This window comes from Lissotriton vulgaris, chromosome 2_1, assembly GCF_964263255.1.
Source record: "Lissotriton vulgaris chromosome 2_1, aLisVul1.2, whole genome shotgun sequence".
Lineage (NCBI taxonomy): Eukaryota > Metazoa > Chordata > Amphibia > Caudata > Salamandridae > Lissotriton > Lissotriton vulgaris.
The window spans coordinates 221,200,065-221,220,923 of NC_141687.1; the positions used below are offsets into that span (position 1 = coordinate 221,200,065).

The following is a 20,859-nucleotide window of genomic DNA, read 5'->3' on the forward strand; positions in this document are numbered from 1 at the left end:
GAAGGCTTGGACAGGTGCAACAAACAGTAAAATATAACTTACTCTGTTCACACAGCAGCTAGTTTGCACACAAAGGGTGATGCATAAGGTAGAAGATAGACAGCATGTCATGTATGTGAAGCAGATAATGTTGATACCAAATAGAGGGCGAAAGGTTCATGGACAGACAATTTTCGGTTAATGGGGAGTAGCGTAGGATATGGGAAATGAAACCAGTGAGGTGTTACGCAAATAGTTCATCGTCTGCTAAACAAGCACTAACATTTCATGCTTTCCTTCTCTGTCTTTCAGTCGTGATGACGTCATTGGAAAGGTCACCCTGTCGCGAGACTTGCTGGCGGAGCACACTAAAGGTAGGTCTAAGGATTTGCCACACACTAGAAGGCTTTCAGTGGGGGTACAGCCCACTCAAAGACCTCTCAAGTTTTCCGTGAAACAAATCAACCACCCAGCACGAAATGAGACGGTCGCATTTATTCACCACTTCCAGCTAACTGTCTTAACACTCTTAGTCGCTTCCTTGTGGAGCTACATTTCTGGAAAAATGTGTTATTTATTAAGCACAAGCATGTGAGTGAATAACAAACCATAAGGATTTCCTCTTGAGTCACTTCCGTGTTCAGCTCTGAAGACCGCAGTGCTGGAATTTCAAAAGATGGATGAGTGAACCTGGGAGGGTTTTTATTATTTTAGTTTTGCTGAAAAGTGACGAGTAGACGTCATCGAATGGGCAAATTAAAGGAACCGTGGGAGACCATGGATCCGCAATTGTTCTTAAGGGTTTCTTATTGTAAACACAATATTTGTGAAACTGCCAACAACATCACTAAAATTCAGATAAACTGGAAGTTGACGTTGACTCATACCTAATTTTAGCTCCAAGCTCAGAGTTCTATTTAAAGTGAGTTGTCAGAGGTTGGGGAAGAATTGTTATGTTTGAATGATCACTGTTGCTAATGCGGAAGACAACGACGTCATTGTGTATGAATATGTGTAACTGTGCTTCTGGGCAGCCATCTGACTAGCTGCGGGTTTCCTTTCAGCAGTTAATGACCGATACTTTTGGCAACCCCTTGGAGCAGGGAAGGTGCTGCCCAGCTCTGACTCTCCTGTCCTTTTCGGAATTATGCTGGCCTCAAAAGTGGATCAAGTTCCCAGGCAGCCCAAGTTGAGGTTCATTTAAAATCCATTTCAGTGGCAACATTTGAGGCGTAATGCCAGTGCCTAATTTACATAGTACCATCTTCCTGGAGTGGATCTGCTCAAAAGCTTTTTTCCTATAAACCCTCTTTCTCAGTTGGTCTTTCTAGTGGAAATAAATAAAGAATTCTAATGCTGAGAGGTTTCTAGATGTTACCAGTAGCCAATATTTATTTTCATCATGACGTGTTAGTTCTTCTTCTTCTACCTGCAAAATACGGTTTTGTTTAGTTTAAATGTGTAATTCCCTTGAATTATACCTTTCCTGTGAATTATGGAAAAAGAATAATGAAAAAGAATTCCTGTGACACATGGGCTTTGAAATTGATGCAAATTCTGCGATTACAGCAGCCCAAACGTAAATGCTCACGCATGAGCACACACACACATACATAAACTTGCCACCATTAGAATGGACATCACAACATAAATATTACATGGCGGCACACAGTGGTGTTGCAAGGACGCCATGGATACGGCAGCAAAGAAGGCAAATGGGCCCTAGACTGCTCTCGGGGTGGCATAATACGCAATGGTGAGTAGGCCTCTCAGGGTTCTGGGCCCTGGTGCACTGCACCTCCTGTACCAATGGTAGCTAAACCAGGTTGTCACTATTTGATGATGACATATTCAGCAAAACCTCATAAAAGGTGCCAACAATCATTGCTGCTCATTCATGCATTAGAACCTGCACCAAGTGGGTGCCATCTTTTATGCTTTTGAAAGGGGAAGTGCAAGGGGGGGCTAATTTCCGTCCATTTGAACATCTGCTGTGGGTTGGTGTGATCCTACTCTCTGAGGCAATCAAAGAAGTCTGAACCACTACCAACAAGCATTTGGAAATGTATTTGTATGATACACTTTGGGCACCTTTGTTGTTCAAATGTTTTTCCTGTCTGGTACAAGGGTTGACATGTGCTCAACCTGTTTATTCTTAAATTTTGCTGTTGTCACTGGGTTTAGGCTTAGATTTGGGATATTGAGATTTACATTCTAATCACAAAGAAGCAGCTTGTGTTGGTGACAGGTTTTTGGTGGTTGTTCAAACTAAGGGGCCCATTATGATGTCGGGCGTCTGGCGGGGGCAATCCGCCCGACATCCACGCTCGTTGCCCCCCCCTCCCCGCCATATTAGTATGGCGGGGAGGACCTCGGCGGATGGCAAGACCGTCCGCCGCTTTTCCGCCTCGGTCGCCTTGCGGCCGGGGCGGAAAAGGAACCGCCAGCCATATTACGATGGGCCTAGGCAGGTGGCATGAAGTCTTCACTTGGGGGGCCCCCTGCGGGTCTCCAAAGTGAAGGAGGGGTGGGGGGTGCACACATTTGCATATACAATGCGGAAGGCACCGCGCGGTGCCTGCCGCATTGTGTATGCAAATTCATACATGCATTTATGGCATTGTGGCAGGCGGTGCAGAGAGCACCGCCCGCCACAATGTTATAAATGCAGGAACTTATCATTAAGATGCCGTTGGTGTAAAGCAGCTGCTCACGAGAGAAAGACAACAACACTACATGTACCAGCAAGCCACACAGGTGGCCACGCCCACTAGGCGTGTTATGGGTGTTGAAAAGTGCTGGATTCACCGCTGCCATTAGCCCACAGCCCCAAGAAGAAGTGCCCACGAGGCACGAAACGCGTCGGGATAGACTATTATTTCATTGTGGTGCACGAAGTTGCCTGGTTCTGCCGCTGCATCAACTTAATAAAGCGATATTGAAACTCACCTGGGTGCGGTCCTCTTTTAACAGGCATCTCTTGCTGGATAAATATATATATATATATATTACAAAAGACGAATCTCCTTCTGAATAAAGAAAATCCAAGAGCCGCTCTGATCAGCAAAAGGTAGTGTTTATTTTTTGGCAAAAAGAATACGCGTTCCGACCCTGGCATAGGGTCATGGGGTTCTTAAAAGGTACAGATAACAGCCTCAGACACAACAAAATAAACAAACGAGAAACAAAATATGCAGCCAAATAAGGTGATAAGAATAACTTCTTGTACTCAGCAGATGAGCCGTTTAATATGACATATCAACTCATACCATATAGTAGGCAAATCATCCAGAATAAAACATCTTTCAAAAAAAGTTATATTGTCAATAACATTTTGTTTGTTAAAAAGGAGAAGAAATAATAATAGTAACACATCTTCAGAAAAAAAACCACAAATGATGGTGAGGACGGTGTTGTTTACACAAAATGTCATTGTTGCCTGCTGAATTAAAGATAATACTCTCAGGGTATGAAAGCATACAGTTGTGTCAACATTTATTGTGTATTGCATAGTAACATATTGGTGATGAGAGTATCAAAATTGCGCAGAACTCCACAATAAAGGTGTCGTACCCGAGTGCAGATTTAGTCAGCATGTTTAAATATATCAAAAGAGATTACGGTATGGTACCACTAGGCAAAAGTAAACCTCATTATCAGTGAACAATTAACCATAGCGAATAAAGTTTCATGCAAAGAAACAAAAAATAAAGAGGTCTCGGATCTCTGTCAATCTAAACACACATCTGTATATATGTGATTGGGGTGACGGAGGCTACCTCAGTAGACTCAGGATTACTAGGAGTGGTTATTGTTCCCTGGAACATCTGTCCACTCAGGTGCACGTTATTTCTATTGTCATGAATATATATAGCAGAGCCTCAATCTCATCTACCTAGATTCCTACAAAATAATAAAGAGAGACAGGTTAGTTTAGCCGTGAAAGTATACAACATCACCATCCTATATTGATAATAAGTGATAATTTTCCTTCTTGTAACTTCTCACAAACCCCAACTAAACATCTGAGGGTAAAAAAAGGAAGTAAAGAAAACATTGTAAACAAGAAAAGATGAGCTAATTCTAAAGAAGTACATCAAAGTGTGAAGATAGAAAGTGGTATTTGAAAAATAAAAATAGAGGGAGGAAAAGGTCTGCCTAAGCTCAGTTAAGAATTCGTAGATAGAAATTATTAATGCAAGTAAAGCTCTTGGTCATAATTCATACCATCCATAAACTTGGTACCAGCTTGCAAGATAAATCGGGATTCTACCTTGCGTAGAGAGGCTACTCGGTTTCCACCCCTTAAGTGAATGGGGACTGTATCCAAATAAAAAAACTTAGCTTGGGTCAAATCTCCTGCATGTTTGCCATTGAAGTGCTTCGCTGTGCTGTAACTGAAGTCCATATTTGTAATGCAGAAACAAAATACTGTAAACTTAAATCAATAACACTAAAACCATTCAAGAAGCAAAGCTAGTAGCAGCAAAAAAGTTTAATTCAGATTTGCATGATTACCATTGACTGGTCAAAGTTCATACTATATTAAATTGTATACATAACAAATTGGTGACAAATGTACGTGCCCACATACACAACGGGAAGGGGGGGAAGTGAAGGAAGTGTCAAGGACAGGGTGGGGTCAAAGGATAATCAGATTCATTCTGTGACAAGTGTTAATCTCAATTTGGTCATTTAGTACATGTGGTCCCTTTAGCCAAAGGGCCACAACATAAGGCTAATAAAGAGTCCAAAATATGACTGATGCACAAAACGAAACTCCGCTTCGGCCGTTAAGGTCTTGTTTGGGGTAGGAGATTGGTCGTAGTTTTGTGGTCAACGTTTCGACCCGGCTTAGGGGTAGGAAAGTAGTCCTTACGGGGCGGGTCTTCTTCAGGACAAAGGAGTTGTGGGTGGGCAACCTCCTGGGGAGTAGTTAAAAAGAAATTAATTAGCACACACCCATCCTGTTGATTACTACAAGTTATTTATTTATTTATTTATTTATTTAATGGTTTTGTAAAGCGCGTAGTAACTCCGAGGAGCATCCCAGCGCTGATCTGCTTCTCCAGGGGTTTTTAGCCAACTAGGGGATTATATTTGCGGGAAAAGGAAGGTTTTCAGGGTCTTTCTGAACTGGAGATAGTTCGGTTCAGTCCTAAGTTTTCGGGGTAACTGGTTCCATCGTTTTGCCGTGTGAACCGAAAAGCGGCGGCCACCGGTCTTGGCTTTTCTCACTCTAGGGACAACAATGAGATTTTCTGTGTTGGATCGGAGATCCCTCTCTGCTTTGTAAGGGATTAAAAGTTCTTTCAGAAGAGGGGGGCCGTTGTTATTGAGTGTTTTGTGGGCCAGGCAGAGGGATTTGAACAAGACCCTTTCTCTGATTGGGAGCCAGTGGAGAGAGTTGAGGGCCGGCCTGGCGGAGGATCTTCCAGGAGTGCCCGTAAGTAACCGGGCTGCGGCATTTTGGGCTTTCTGCAGTGAGTTCAGGGTGGCTTCAGGGGCTCCCAAGTATACAGCGTTACAGTAGTCTAATCTTGCCAGGATTAGACCCTGTATGAGGAGCCTTCTTGCAGTCTCTGGGAGCAGGGGAAAGATCTTCCTGCAGGCTCTGAGTAGTCCAAAGCAAGTCCCTGCGGTTCTCTTTGCCTGGGTTTTAAAACTCATGTCTTTCTCAATCCACACACCAAGGTTCTTGACCTTTTCCTTGGGTGCGGGGGGGTCCCCTAGGCACCTGGGCCAAAGGTGAGGTGGTAGAGAGGGTCCATTATGGCCCATCAGGAGGATCTCAGTCTTGGACCCGTTTAATTTTAATGAGGCGAGATTCATCCATCGGTGGACTTCGGAAAGGCAGCTGTGGAGGTCAGATGGTGCGTGGTGAGGGTGGGAAAGGGTGACGACCAGCTGAGTGTCGTCGGCGTAGTTGATGACTGACACGCCGTACGAGCTGACCCTCTTCTCCAGTGGGGCCATGTACACGTTGAAAAGTGTTGGGCTCAGAGATGAGCCCTGTGGCACTCCGCACCGGAGGGGGATGATGGATGAGCAGCTGTCGTTTTCCCGCACCTGGAAGGAGCGTTCAGTCAAAAAGGATTCTAGCCATTTCAAGGCCAGACCCGTTACTCCGATCTCTCCCAGTCGGTGGATCAGGGTGGGATGGTCTACAGTGTCGAAGGCCGCACTGAGGTCTAGGAGGATCACTGCCACTGATCCTCCTGTGTCCAGAATGCTTCTGGCCTTCTCCACTGCGGTCAGGAGGGCGATGTCAGTGCCCTGACCTGGACGAAATCCTGTCTGGGAGGCCGCTAAGAGGTTGTTGCTTTCTAGGTAAAGCGATAGTTGCCTATTTACCAGCTTCTCTGCGATCTTGCTGTTTCCAGGGAGAAGGGATATAGGCCTGTAGTTGGCAAAGTCCTGCGGGTCTAAAGAGGGTTTTTTCAGCAGACCTTTGACTGCTGCTGCTTTCCAGCTGGGTGGGACAATGCCCTCTGAGAGAGAGGAATTGATCAGGGCCGTAAGGGGGGGATGATGGTACTTGACACTTTTTTTAGGAAACGGAGGGGGGCAGGATCAAGGGGAGAACCACTTTTAATTGCGGCCAACGTAGCTCCTACTTCTTCCGTTGTTACTGGTCCGAAGGTGTCCAGGGAGGGTTGGGGGGCTGGCGGCAGTGGAGGGTTGGCGGTGGTGATGGTAGGATCCGGCTGTGTGGGGTCCTGTTCGGGAGGGGGTATGGTAAGGAGAATGTTTTGAATCTTCTCGTCGAAGAAAGTGGCTAATTTTTGACATTTGATTTCAGCTGCTTTGGGATCGAGGGGTTTGAGTGGGGGGTCGGGGGCATGGAGTAATTCTTTTAGAACTACATAGGTTTCGTGAGCCGAGCAGGCCGCGGTTTTAATTCTGTCCTCGTAGAAGCTGGTTTTGATGCTACGGAGCTCTTTTTTATAGGATTTTACAGCGGCGCGGAATGCTTCTTTCCGTTCCTCGGTTTTTTCCTTCCTCCAGATACGTTCATATCTTTTGCAAGCCTTACGTAGCAGATTGAGTTCCGGGGTGTACCAGGGTGAGGGATTAACTCTCTTGATGTGTCTAAGAGAGTGGGTTTTGGGCAGAATGGCGTCCAGCGATTGGGTAATCCAGGTACTGAATTTTTTGTCCCCTACTAAGGTGTTATTGGGGGGGTGAGGAACGTTTTCTCGAAGTTTGGCTGCCCAGATGTCTGGTTCCAATTTTTTCCATTGTCTGGAATACGTTCTGATTTTTGGGGGTGGCGGGGGCACAGTGGTAATGTCCCAAACCAGGGGAACCAAAAAGTGGTCCGTCCAGGGAAGGGGGATATGGTCCAGGGATCTAAGGTTGGGGATGTTGGAAAGAATGGGGTCAAGCAGTTGCCCTTTTTCGTGGGTGGCCTGTGGGTTTTTAAGATCTAGGCCCATTGAGGTGAGGTCCTGGAGTAGTTCATTGGTCGGTTTATCGTGTTGGTCCAGGAAATGTACATTCAGGTCTCCTAATAGTAGGTAGTTGGTAGTAGATGTGCATTTGATGGAGATCTGGTCAGCAATTTTGGTCGGAAAGTCCCCTAAATTGCCTGGTGGGCGATATATCAGCGTTCCTGATATCGAGGTGACAGGGGAGATTGTAATGGTGTAATGGCAACTTTCATAGCCCTTGATGTTGCCATCAGACGTTCTACAGGTGAGGGTGTCTTTGAAAATTATTGCAAGTCCACCTCCCCTACCCTCTGGTCTGTTCTGTGAGCACATAACGTACCCGGGGGGGAGTGCTAAAACGATGTCTGGGCCACTACTGGGGGTAAGCCAGGTTTCTGTTAAAAACAGAATGTCTAAGGCATTGTTGGTAATTAGGAGATTCACTTCTTGTGCATGTTTCACAAGCGACCTGCAGTTAAGTAGGCCTAAGTACAAACCCTTTGATGCCCCGGTCTGATTGGCGGGGTTACAGCGGTCACAGCCGGAGAATTGTGTGTCGCCGGTTAGGATGCGCGAGCAGGAGGAATGTTTATTGGTGTTCAAGGCTAGCAACTCAGCCCGCGTGTAGGTCAGGTTGTTAGGATCTGCCACGGCCAGAGTGACTGGGCCTAAGGCCGGCTGGGCCCGGACGGGCCCAGACGGGCTTGCCTTTGGCGCGCCTTAGGCGCGCTGACGGCGCGCCCGCTGCGCCCGTCCGCTGCGCGTCCGGTGATTGCACATCTTTATAGGTGGGAAGGGGGCGGGTGGGCGTGGCCTGAGAGTGGGCGTGGCCTTAGTTCCTCGCCGTGAATGGCGTCCAACTGTTTGTTTTGTTCCTGAATCGGTGCAGCGAAGGGGTCGCTGTTTGGCGTGTCTCAAGCCCGCTGCAGAGGTGCCAGCCGGGTGAGTGCGCAGTTAAAAATACAAGTTATTTAAGCGTGACACAGAAAATAAAATTTTTAAAATTCGGTCGTCTCCCGGCTTCCGCCTCAGGAGATTTAGCAGTTCTCAAGGAGGGTGGAATTGGAGAATACAAGTTGTAATTAAAAACTTGCTGTCAAAAGGTCTAGTCATAAACCAAGTTTATCTAGTGTGAGACAAATATGAGGACATACAGAAAAACGAAAGGCTCTAAACATTCTAGGGAAAAGTGTAGGTTAAGACACTACACGGTGTCTATGAGAGCTTAGGAGATTAGACTCATCTCAGTGCACACTACTACATATATTAAATCGACCCTAAATAACCATTGGAATGCCAATATTTGCATAACTTTTGAAGAAGTCATACCTATAGTTTTTTGAAGTTCCTCAGAGCTTCTGATAGAAGGGGACCAGGATCCTTAGCGGTCGTTCATCCCGACTCCTTTAAGTTAGGAAAGGGCATTGTTCATTAATGCACCAAAACACTACTACATATATTAAATCGACCCTAAATAACTATTGGAATGCCAATATTTGCATAACTTTTGAAGAAGTCATACCTATAGTTTTTTGAAGTTCCTCAGAGCTTCTGATAGAAGGGGACCAGGATCCTTAGCGGTCGTTCATCCCGACTCCTTTAAATTAGGAAAGGGCTTTGTTCATTAATGCACCAAATGGTGCATTAATGAACAATGCCCTTTCCTAATTTAAAGGAGTTGGGATGAACGACCGCTAAGAATCCTGGTCCCCTTCTATCAGAAGCTCTGAGGAACTTCAAAAAACTATAGGTATGACTTCTTCAAAAGTTATGCAAATATTGGCATTCCAATAGTTATTTAGGGTCGATTTAATATATGTAGTAGTGTGCACTGAGATGAGTCTAATCTCCTAAGCTGTCATAGACACCGTGTAGTGTCTTAATCTACACTTTTCCCTAGAATGTTTAGAACCTTTCGTTTTTCTGTATGTCCTCATATTTGTCTCACACTAGATAAACTTGGTTTATGACTAGACCTTTTGATAGCACGTTTTTAATTACAACTTGTATTCTCCAATTCCACCCTCCTTGTAGTAATCAACAGGATGGGTGTGTGCTAATTAATTTCTTTTTAACTACTCCCCAGGAGGTTGCCCACCCACAACTCCTTTGTCCTGAAGAAGACCCGCCCCGTAAGGACTACTTTCCTACCCCTAAGCCGGGTCGAAACGTTGACCACACAACTACGACCAATCTCCTACCCCAAACAAGACCTTAACGGCCGAAGCGGAGTTTGGTTTTGTGCATCAGTCATATTTTGGACTCTTTATGAGCCTTATGTTGTGGCCCTTTGGCTAAAGGGACCACAAGTACTAAATGACCAAATTGAGATTAACACTTGTCACAGAAGGAATCTGATTATCCTTTTTACCCCACCCTGTCCTTGACACTTCCTTCACTTCCCCCACTTCCCGTTGTGTATGTGGGCACGTACATTTGTCACCAATTTGTTATGTATACAATTTAATATAGTATGAACTTTGACCAGTCAATGGTAATCATGCAAATCTGAATTAAACTTTTTTGCTGCTACTAACTTTGCTTCTTGAATGGTTTTAGTGTTATTGATTTAAGTTTACAGTATTTTGTTTCTTGGTCTGGGACCCCTTCCCTTTATAACGTCAATTACCCAGGTCCCTTTGACTCTATTGGGTTTAACCCTGTTTTCCATAACATATTTGTAATGGGTCTCCAATCTTCCAGTATCTATTTGTTTACTGGAAATGTTGTTGAGCCAATATACGACATGTTGCAAGGGCATATTATGGCATAGATCACATAATCAGTAACACATGTAATGTATCTGGGAATCCTCTGTCTAGTGTGTGTCCTTTTAAGTGTGACTTCTGTGTTGCTATCACTATATCTTCAGGCTTTGCAGTTGCCACATTTATGGAAACCCTTGACTTGTTTTAACCAATTCGTTTCTTTACTGGTCAGATGGCTTTGGACCAGTAGGTCTCTTAGTGAGAGGTTCTTTCGGTATGTGAAAGAGGGTCCCATGTCCACTTTATTTCTTAGAGTGGGGTCTTCTCCTAGTATGCCCCACCTAGATTTGAGTATTATACGTAGCTGTCCTGCTTGGCTGCTAAATCTAGTAATAAACCTTAAGGGTTCCTGTGTCTTCACTTTAGAAATACTGGGATCAAGTGACTGGAAAAGTACTTCCTCTCTGCTAAGAACTCCCACTCTAGTATCTCCTTGTTTAAGAGATTTGTGGGGGTAACCCCTTGCCTTAAACTTTCGTGTCATCTCTTGCTTGGTGCGGTGATAGCTTTCAGAGAACTACAGTTACGTTTAGCCCTAAGATACTCACTGCATGACATTCCCCATCTGAAACTAGGTGGATGGCAGCTCATAGCATGTAAAATCGAGTTGCCAGCTGTCTCTTTTCTGTAGAGTTCGGTATTGATGGTACCTTTGTTAACCACAAATTTCAAATCTAGGAAATCGGCATGTTTTTGGCCCCGATGCATGGTTAATTTGAGATACATAGTGTTGCTGTTCAATGCCTTAACAGATTATATGAGGTTGGGTTCCCTGCCGTCTTACACAAAGAAAATATTGTCTATGTATCTTAGCCACATATTCACATTGTTAATCCAACGTTCCTTGTTGTCGCTCCAGAGCACCTTCTACCACCAGCTCACCACAGATTGGCACAGCTGGGAGTGAAGCAGGTGCTCTTCGAAGTCCCTTGTAGCTATTTGAAATACTCATTCTTAAACATGAAGACATTCTCCTTGAGGCACATCTTAATCATGGCTAAAATCATGTGCATGCTCGAGTAGATGTATACCTCGAGACTTCAAGAATTATTGGCATGCTTTCAAACCGTCAGTGAGGACCTGTCTTGGCAATCGGACTGGACTGTTCCCATGAGAAGTAGGGGCAAGACTGATTTGCATATGGCTGGGTTTAAACTGGAATGGCATGTGGAGCAAACAAACAATAGATTTAGGCCCCTATCTCTGTATTGGGGTGAATGTTTGATATTGTTCAACATTCTGTCCACCAATTTTTTTGTTTTGCAGTTGCTGAATTTTCATGCAGAGGCTTACTTGACGTGTTTTAGTCAAAGCCTTGGTCACGGGTAATGAGTGAAGCTTTACAGCCAATACAAATAGTGCATAGTAGTACAAACATACAGAAAAGACTTGCACCTTAACATAACTGCGGTAAGATGTACAGCAGGGTGCACTTTTGTAAAAGTAAATCAAACCTATAATTCAACAATGAACAGTAGTCAAATGTAAATACAATACTGGCAAATCCTGACGATACTTAATTGTATGTGGTAAAGTGCAAAATAATATAAAACATGAATAGTTAACACAAAACCCTATTTCCCGTACCACAGCATAATGCATGTTGATAAATTCTGTGTTGTCTTACACAATGTAATATGCCACTCAGAGAAACCATTCAATCCCAGGAAAATGCCCCGTTATGTGTCCTCCCTTGTGACATATAAAAAGTGTGCAACAGTAGGGAAAGGATTGGATTTCAGAGAGGTAACATTTACTACCCCATCGCCAGTCAGTGCAACAGTAGGAACAGCGTTGGATTTTGGAGGGGTGAAATTTACTATTCCCACTCCAAAAAGAACAATAGTACGGAAAGAGTTGAACTGCAAAGTGGTTAATTGTATTATTACTACTGCAGTCTTAAGCAAGAGCAGCAAGAACTTCACTTCAAACACATTACATATATGAGTAACCATATGAATGTAAAACAAATATTAAACTCTTAATATAAAGATTAATTAACATAAATATATAAATGTATTAAAAAAAACAAAATAATCATTTTTAACATAATTACTATTCAATTAAATAATTATAAATTAATTCATTATTAGTATTCAATTATTAATTACCTTCCCACCTTAAACCCCTACAAACATAGCAGCCAGCACCTAAAATATAACTAAGAAAAATAAGTATTTCATAATTTACATATTTAAAATCAATAGAAAAGTAAAGCAACAATGATTATTTAACTGTTGATTCATTATTACTTTATCAACTTTCTACCCTAGACCCCTGCAAACCTAGCAGATGGCAACTAAAATATTAGTAAAATAAATAAGTATTCCATAATTTACATATTTAAAAATCAATTCAATCATTAATTAACAAATAATAATAGTTAATTAATTAGTGCTTAATTAACTTCAATCCCTACAACCCAACAAATCTAGAAGCCGGCAACTAAATTATAAGTGAAATCGATATGCCATAATTTCATAATTTAAAATCAATTAAATTATTAATTTAAAATGTGCATCGCCATCACCACAAGAACACCATCCAAATCACGACCAGCTCCGACGACAACCTCGCGGCCGCCCACAACCTATTCCTCGAAGAAACTGGAATAAAATCACCACTGACCAACTCACCACATTGCTTAACCAAAACCCTCCTGCCATTTCATCGGACCCAAACCAAGCCGCTACAAAACTCACACAATGGATCACCCACAGCGCTGACGAACTAGCACCCTTGAAAAACCACCAGATCAAACAAGGTAGCAAAAAGGCCCCCTGGTTTAACGATAACCTTAAAAAATCCAAGAAGTTATGTCGCACCCTCGAGAAAAGCTGGAGAAAAAACCCAACCACTGACAACCTGACCACCTTCAAGGACGCCACCCGCAAACACCACCAATTGATCCGATCCACCAAGAAATCAGCATTCAAGGATCGACTCGACAACAACGCCCACAACAGCAAGGAACTATTCAACATTGTCAAAGAATTTACCAACCCCACCGCCGGCACCAACGACATTACTCCCTCCCAAGACCAATGCGACTCTCTATCCTCTTTCTTCCACAACAAAATCGCCGACATACATAACAGCTTTGAAAACCAGTCCGAAGAACAGTCCACTCCACCCACATCCGAACCAAAACAACACTCTCACAACCTTTGCGCCTGGAACCCAATCACTACTGAAGACACCATCCGCCTGATGAACTCCATCCACTCAGGTTCTCCAACCGACCCATGTCCCCACACATATTCAACAAAGCAGACTCCATCATCGCACCCCATCTCCGCGATGTCATCAACTGTTCCTTCAACTCCGCTACCTTCCCGGAAAGCTGGAAAACATGCTGAACTCAGCGCCCTTCTGAAGAAACCCACAGCAGACCCCTCTGAACTTAAGAACTACCGCTCCATATCTCTCCTCCCATTCCCCGCCAAAGTCATTGAGAAAGCCGTCAATAATCAGCTCGCCGCCTTCCTCGAATCCAACAATTCCCTCGACCCCTCACAGTCCGGCTTCCGAGCCAAACACAGCACCGAAACTGCCCTCATCGCAGCTACAGACGACATCCGAACGCTACTGGACCACGGAGAAACAGTTGCCCTCATCCTAATTGACCTCTCCGCCACCTTCGACACAGTCTGTCATAGCACCCTCATACAACGCCTCAGCAACGTCGGAATACAAGGAAAAGCTTTGGACTGGATCATCTTGTTCCTCGCCGGAAGAACCCAGAGAGTCCGCCTCCCCCCATTCAAATCAGAGGCCACCGAAGTCATCTGCGGCGTACCACAAGGATCATCTCTCAGTCCCACCCTCTTCAACGTTTACATGAGCCCCCTCGCATCCATCGCGCGACAACACAACCTCAACATCATCTCCTACGCAGACGACACCCAGCTGATCCTCTCCCTGACCAAAGACCAAAACACCGCCGAAACCAATCTACACGAAGGAATGAAAGAAGTAGCCGAATGGATGAAGACAGCCGTTTAAAACTAAACTCCGACAAAACGGAAGTCCTCATCTTAGGATCTTCCCCCTCTGCCTGGGACGACTCATGGTGGCCACCGGCCCTGGGTACAGCACCCATACCTACAGATCACGCACGTAACCTGGGCTTCGTCCTAGACTCCTCCCTCTCAATGACCAGACAAGTCAATGCAGTCTCATCTTCATGCTTCAACATCCTACGCATGCTCAAAAAAATCTTCCGTTGGATCCCCACCAAAACAAGAAAGACAGTCACCCACGCACTGGTCACCAGCCGACTGGATTATGGAAATACCCTCTACGCCGGAACCACAGCCAAACTTCCGAAAAAACTCCAACGCATCCAAAACCCCTCAGCCAGACTCATACTGGACATCCCCCGTCAAGCTCACATTTCCGATCACCTGAAGGAACTTCACTGGCTCCCCGTCAACAAGAGAATAACGTTCCGTCTCCTCACCCACGCACACCAGGCCCTCTACGACCTAGGACCCGAATGCCTCAACACACGACTGTCCTTCTACAAACCCACCCACCAATTACGATCTTCCAGTCAAGCCCTCGCTGCAATTCCGCGCATCCACAGATCCACCATGGGAGGAAGATCCTTCTCCTATTTAGCGGCCAAAACCTGGAATTCTCTCCCCACTCACCTTCGCCTTACTCAGAACCACCCCTCCTTCAGAAAGCAGCTAAAAACCTGGCTATTCGATAAATAATGCTCCCACCATCCCTCAAGCGCCTTGAGACCCTCTGGGTGAGTAGTGCGCTATACACATTCTAGAACTTGAACTTGAACCTCAAACGCATCAAATGCTCCTTTAAGAATCTTCAACTCATATCAGCAGAGGCTAAACAATTAATTGAGCGCCAAACGTGCCCGGACAACATATGTGCCAACTGGTCAACATTTGCTACCGAACTTACTGACAGATTCGCGAAACCAACAAAACACACAAGTCAAACTGATCAAAAGTATACGCCGCGCTCGAATTCTGAGATACTATCTGCAACAAGATTGATGAATCGCTTATGGCGGGCTTTAAAAACTGATCCAATGGATCCCATTAAAATAATAAAATTGAGAGAGGCCCGCAATCACCTCAAGAAAGCAAAACGAGAACTACGCATAAGCCAATGGAGCCTGTTTTGGGTCAAACTGCAGCATGACATTAAAACAAACAACTCTGCCAGGTTTTGGCGCACAATCAATAGTGCATCTGGGCGCACATCCAAAGTTGCTTCTTCGAGCATTCTTGAAATAGAGTGGGTTGAATTTCTCTTTTCCCACTTTAATGACCAGGAACTGCTCATTAACCATCCAAAATCCCCCTCCCATGGACACATTAACACAAACCGAGATTGTCCCGGAGCCTCTCCTGAACACTTCAAACTCCCTAAAGAAGCTAAGCCACAAAATGACACCAACAAAAGAACGTCACTCGACCCAAAGCTGCGTCAATTTTGCGACAGTCCAGAAGGTCGAAATTGAAAAAATAATAAAAAAGGGACGCAAGATGGCGCGCCTGGTCCAGGTGGAATTCCTCAAGCTCTGTTCAAGGAAGATGCAACTTTCTGGGCTGCGAAACTTAGCCCCCTTTTTAACACATGTCTGCAAAACAACACCATACCGCCCTCCTGGCGTGGATCCATCCTTGCACCAATCTTCAAAGGTGGGGACAAAAAATCCCCAGGGAATTACCGTCTCATCGCACTCATTGGCAACGAAGCAAAGTATTTTGCGGGAGTGCTGCTCAACTCACTTAGGGCATGGGCTGATAAACTCTATAATTCCTCGGAATCAAACAGGTTTCACAATAAACACCGGTACCTCAGTCAATCTCATGACCCTTTCAGGCTTGATTGGCCAAGCGAAATTCTGCTCCTGTTCACTTTATATGGGGTTTATTGACTACCAAGCGGCTTTTGACAATGTCAACAGAAGCAAACTTTGGCAGAAGTTGTCCAGACTTAACATTCCAGAGGCCCTCCTAAGATCCATACAACTCCTACACCAGGACACATGGGTTAGAATTAAGATCGGGGACGGCTCAAGACTGTCTCGCCTGATTCCGACGGAAAAAGGCCTCAAACAGGGTTGTGTCTTGGCCCGACACTTTTTAACCTATTCCTAGCTGACCTCCCTGTAGCTCTTAATAAGGTCAACTCCCACGCTCCCAAACTATCTGGCTTGCCGCTGACAAATCTATTATATGATGATGACGTGGTACTGTTAAGTAAAACAAAGATCGGAATGCAAAGACTTCTGGATGCTACTTCCGACTATTCAAACGACAATGAGCTTCGCATCAACAACAGGAAGACGAAAATTTTAGCGGTGCACTCAAGGAAAGTTAAGAAACTGTCTTGGGCTTTGAACAATGAAAGCATTGTCGAACCAAATTGCCAAAGGTACCTTGGAGTCACTTTCAACAACAATGGAAAATACAAATCCCACCTAGAAGAGCAAAAAAGGAAGGGTACGGCACTTGCTTTTGCAATCGGACTAATTCAAAAGAAACTACCAGGCCCTACTCTTGCACCCACACTACAGGTGGCTCAGGCAAAAATCATTCCTACCTTAACTTACGGCAGCAAAGCTTTAAAAGTATTGGACAGTGACCATCTGGATAAAATAATTACTAAGATCTGCAGGTCTGTGTTCAAATTACCAAACCATACATCACCAGCACAAATTAGGTTGGAACTTGGCATCTGCAAACAACGATTGGCCAGAGCCATGTCTTTCCTCGTGTGCTGTCACAAATTGAGGTTATCAAAGGAGGGAAGTTTAGGATACCATTTGTGGGCCAGCATTGATAACAACTCATGGCGAGCAGGTCATGAATACTGGTCAAAAGGCTTAAAAACCCTGTGCCTAAATGACCTCTGGAACTTGCAAGCTAGTCAGATGGAATTTAAAAGGCTAGCGAAAATCAGCACCAAACAATTATCAATAGTGGAAGACAAAGCCAGCCTTGCAAAAAGAAGTCATGGGTGGATGACCCTTCAATCCTATGCCTTGCTAATTCCACAGCCGTACCTTACTATATCATTTAGTGCTCGGATGAAACTAAGTTTTTTAAAACTGAGACTGGGAGTTATTAACCTGTTGACTCATTGGCCAAAATGGAAAAGAGAACATGGAAAAGTTCAATGCCGACTTTGTGGGACCCACAAAGAAGATATCATACACATCATATGCCTGTGCCCTCTACTATTGACAGAGAGACGGGCCCTACTCAAGCATCATTGGAATAGAAACATGATTAGAAGCTGTAGAGCAGCAGTTTTGGCCTGTTTCGACCCTAGGAACACTAAATTAAATTGTGCCCTAGTAAGATTCATGGAGCGCGCTGCAAAAAAACTTACTGAGCTGCCCAGAGTTTGCGACCCCCCCATTGGAATAATGCTGCCAAATTTTACTTGCTGTTGCTGGCTTTTTATGAATATGACTTTTTAAATGGAAGTTTCATTTGTTATTATCTATACATACTGACTTTTAATGAATTCTAAATGCAATCTTGAACCTTTTAAATGTTTTGTACTTGCAATGGTTTATTTTTAAATCGCGCAATAAAGATTATTATTATTAGATATTGCTAACAACCTCGGGTCATCTTAGCCTTGACCCAGTCGTCATCATCTAGACTGACTGTATGGGGAGAAAGGATATGTGTATGGGTGGGTCCAAATGCTAAATGGTACTAACATAGATCCAAGTGGAACTTTTGTTCATCCAACTCCAAGTGTTATCACAGTGTCTCATACCCATTCAAAAATGTGCTTCTGTGTGCCACTCTGAGGTATAAAGTAATATATTAATGTTGCCTTACAAAATGTTACGATCATTGCCCAGAGACAGGTAGTATACAATGCTTTTTAGCTTAGGCATGATAGCAGCATGGTCCCGGTGCAGAGACCTCCTCTATTTTCAGGCAGGAAGCTGGGATTCCTGCTCAGTTTCAGCCAAACTGTGGAAAAAGCCCAAAGTACCCTTTTTAAAGTGTGTGAAATGGGGATCTGCTAACAGAGAGCTGGCAGCAACCACTTCTTAACACCGTCTCCCTTTTCTACTAGCGTCCCATTGCCAATAGGTTCAAGTGTTCTATCTACAGTGCATGTGTGTCTCCCTCTCCCCTCGTTTCTTAGCCATGAAGGTCTTCACCAGGACAATACTCCCATTTACCCTTTCCCTTAGTTCAGTTCACTTGTACCTCCAGACCTATGTACACCTGGTCTGCCCCATGCCTTCCTGTTTTGTAAGTAGTGACCTTCGTCTGGTACACATCCAGTGGCCATTCCTCCCCAATACTTAAGCAGTTGCTTGGTGAACTAAGGCATCCGCTCCAGCTCTCTGTGTTTCTCCCTATGGTCTTACGTCTGAATCCAGCCGTGTCCAATCAGATTCATCCATTCAAGTCCGCTAAGTCTGTACCCTGACACCCAGATCTAGAAGCTTAGCATCTCTCCCTGACTGGGACAGTGCAAGAAAAGTACACATTTTAAGTTGGGAAATGTTTGTATTTAAAAAATGCAACCATTATTTTACTTAGATAGATCACAAACAATGACGTAAAATTAAGAATAAGAAGCCGATATAAATACAGAAAAAAATCAATGAATTCAGCAAATATAAATACAATATGTAGTAGGGCAAACTGTAAGACAAGTTAAGCATTTTGTCGATTAAATAGGAAGAATAAACATAGAAAGAGAAAAGAAAAAACAGGTAAAGTAGGAGAGAAGGTATTATAAGAAGACTCGAATGAAAAATGAGGAAAAAAACGGGTAAAGTAGGAGAGAAGGTGTCAAAAGAATATGAACAAGAAGAAATAATAGAGAATATATGATTGTGAGAAGTTGGACATTTCTGTGTAGAAGAGGAATGAGAAAAGAATAAATAATGTTATTGTTAATATTGGACCTACAGCAGGTAGATATGAACACTGTCCTCCTTAATGAGGCAAATCAGACAGATGTATGTCCTGAACCCTGGCAGGTATAACCGGGGTGATACTGTTTCACTTTAAAGCAGGACTTGCATTGATTGACGAACGTGAGGCCTTTTGCCCTCGGCAGAGGGTTGGAGTGGGCTTCAGTCTGTCAATACGGGATTTACTAGGACTGTCCCATTCACAGAGCACATCTGCTCCTGAAGACGCAGCTTGGTTCCTCTCACAGCTGCCCCTACCTCTGAGGGCAGAGAGGCCTCTCTGTGCGACGGCCCTGCTCAGGCCGCATACGTCCAATCAGATGGATTCATTCTTGAAAGCAACCTCGGAGAGCGCGCAAACCCCTGCATTATTTATCAGACATTCATTGGATACAGCCCAGAGACCTAAAGTGTGAATGTACAGAAGCCTTGCTGGATATTATGAGCGACATGTGCAATGGGTTGTGAGAAATACATAAACGTAACTGCAATCCAATGACTTAGAAATGCAAAGACCACATCAGACCAGTGGCGTAGCAAGGTAAGGTGGTACCCAGTATGGAAAATTTCTTGTCACCTCCGGCTTGGCAAAAATACGTGTTTAAAATACATATTTTTGTCATTTTGACACCCCCCTCAGTGATGACACTTGGGGCGGCCCGCAACTACCGCACCCCCCTACCTACGCCACTGCATCAGACTGATGAAAAATACCGCCTGCTTCAAAAACCCTTCAGGAAACCTTTGACCTTGACTTATAAATTCAGATTTTCACATCTGCTTTCTCCTTTAAATAACGCTGTCCTTACTTTCCATTCTCCACCTTTGAGTACTGCCTACTCCAAGTTACATTCTTGTTTGTCTTAATGTCTATTAAAGTATTTCTGTAAATTGTCCATCAGACCTAATCTCAAAGATCGCACCCTGAAAGTCACATCCTGCAACCTAGCAAAACCATGGCTTCTCTACTAATCCCACCGCCATTTGTATGAACTCCCATGCCCCTCCTCCAAGTCGCTAAGATCACTGAGGCCACTTAGTGGTTATCAGGGGTCGACGCTGCGACCCCTTGACTGCTCCCTGCAATCCCTGGAAGTACATTTGCAACCCCTGGCCATAGAGACGGTAAAATCGGTGACAAGAACACCAACTCCTTCTTCCCAGGGGTGGACTCCAGGAACCTGTGTTGCTGATGTATTACATATGTTTTAGACATGCCCGACTCTACAAGGCAGAATTTAATTTGTAAAAACATAAGTGCCAGGACCTTTGTCAGAAGACCATTGCCGCTTGCACCACCCATTGTCAATATCAGCGCTGTCAATGACAATTTTGACTTTTTATACATTACAATTACTAATACCTGCTTCCCAAGCTATTCTTTTATGCTTTGGTTGGCATGTATTAGCCATTTTGTAACGTATATAGAATTATTAAACAACTGTTGTTGTCCTAATCACAAAATTAGGCAAACAGTACCACCATGTGGATGGCTGTCAAAAGTGTCGGTGTTGACAATTAAGTGCTGGTGCCAAGCACCGGAAACCACAGGCTCCAATTAAGCACTGCTAGTGGTAAATAGTCTTAAAAGTTTCCTCAATGCCCTTGACCTCACCCAAATATGCAACAACCCGACCCACGAGAAAGGCTCTATCCTCGACCTTATCATCTCCAAAGAGGACTCTATCCAACTAGAGTCCATCCAACCCTGTGACAGGTCAGATCATCATATTGTCACATT

The 20,859-nt window shown here is 44.1% G+C and overlaps 1 protein-coding gene across 1 annotated transcript in view; it reads left to right on the top strand.

Annotated features, from left to right (window-relative positions):
• LOC147729873 (ras GTPase-activating protein 4-like) overlaps positions 1–20,859 on the top strand; it is a 625,955-nt gene that overhangs the window by 168,748 nt on the left and 436,348 nt on the right. The window contains exon 4 of the mRNA XM_086954787.1: positions 292–353. Within this exon, the coding sequence (XP_086810913.1) occupies positions 292–353 (62 nt within the window). The remainder of the gene's footprint in view (positions 1–291; positions 354–20,859) is intronic.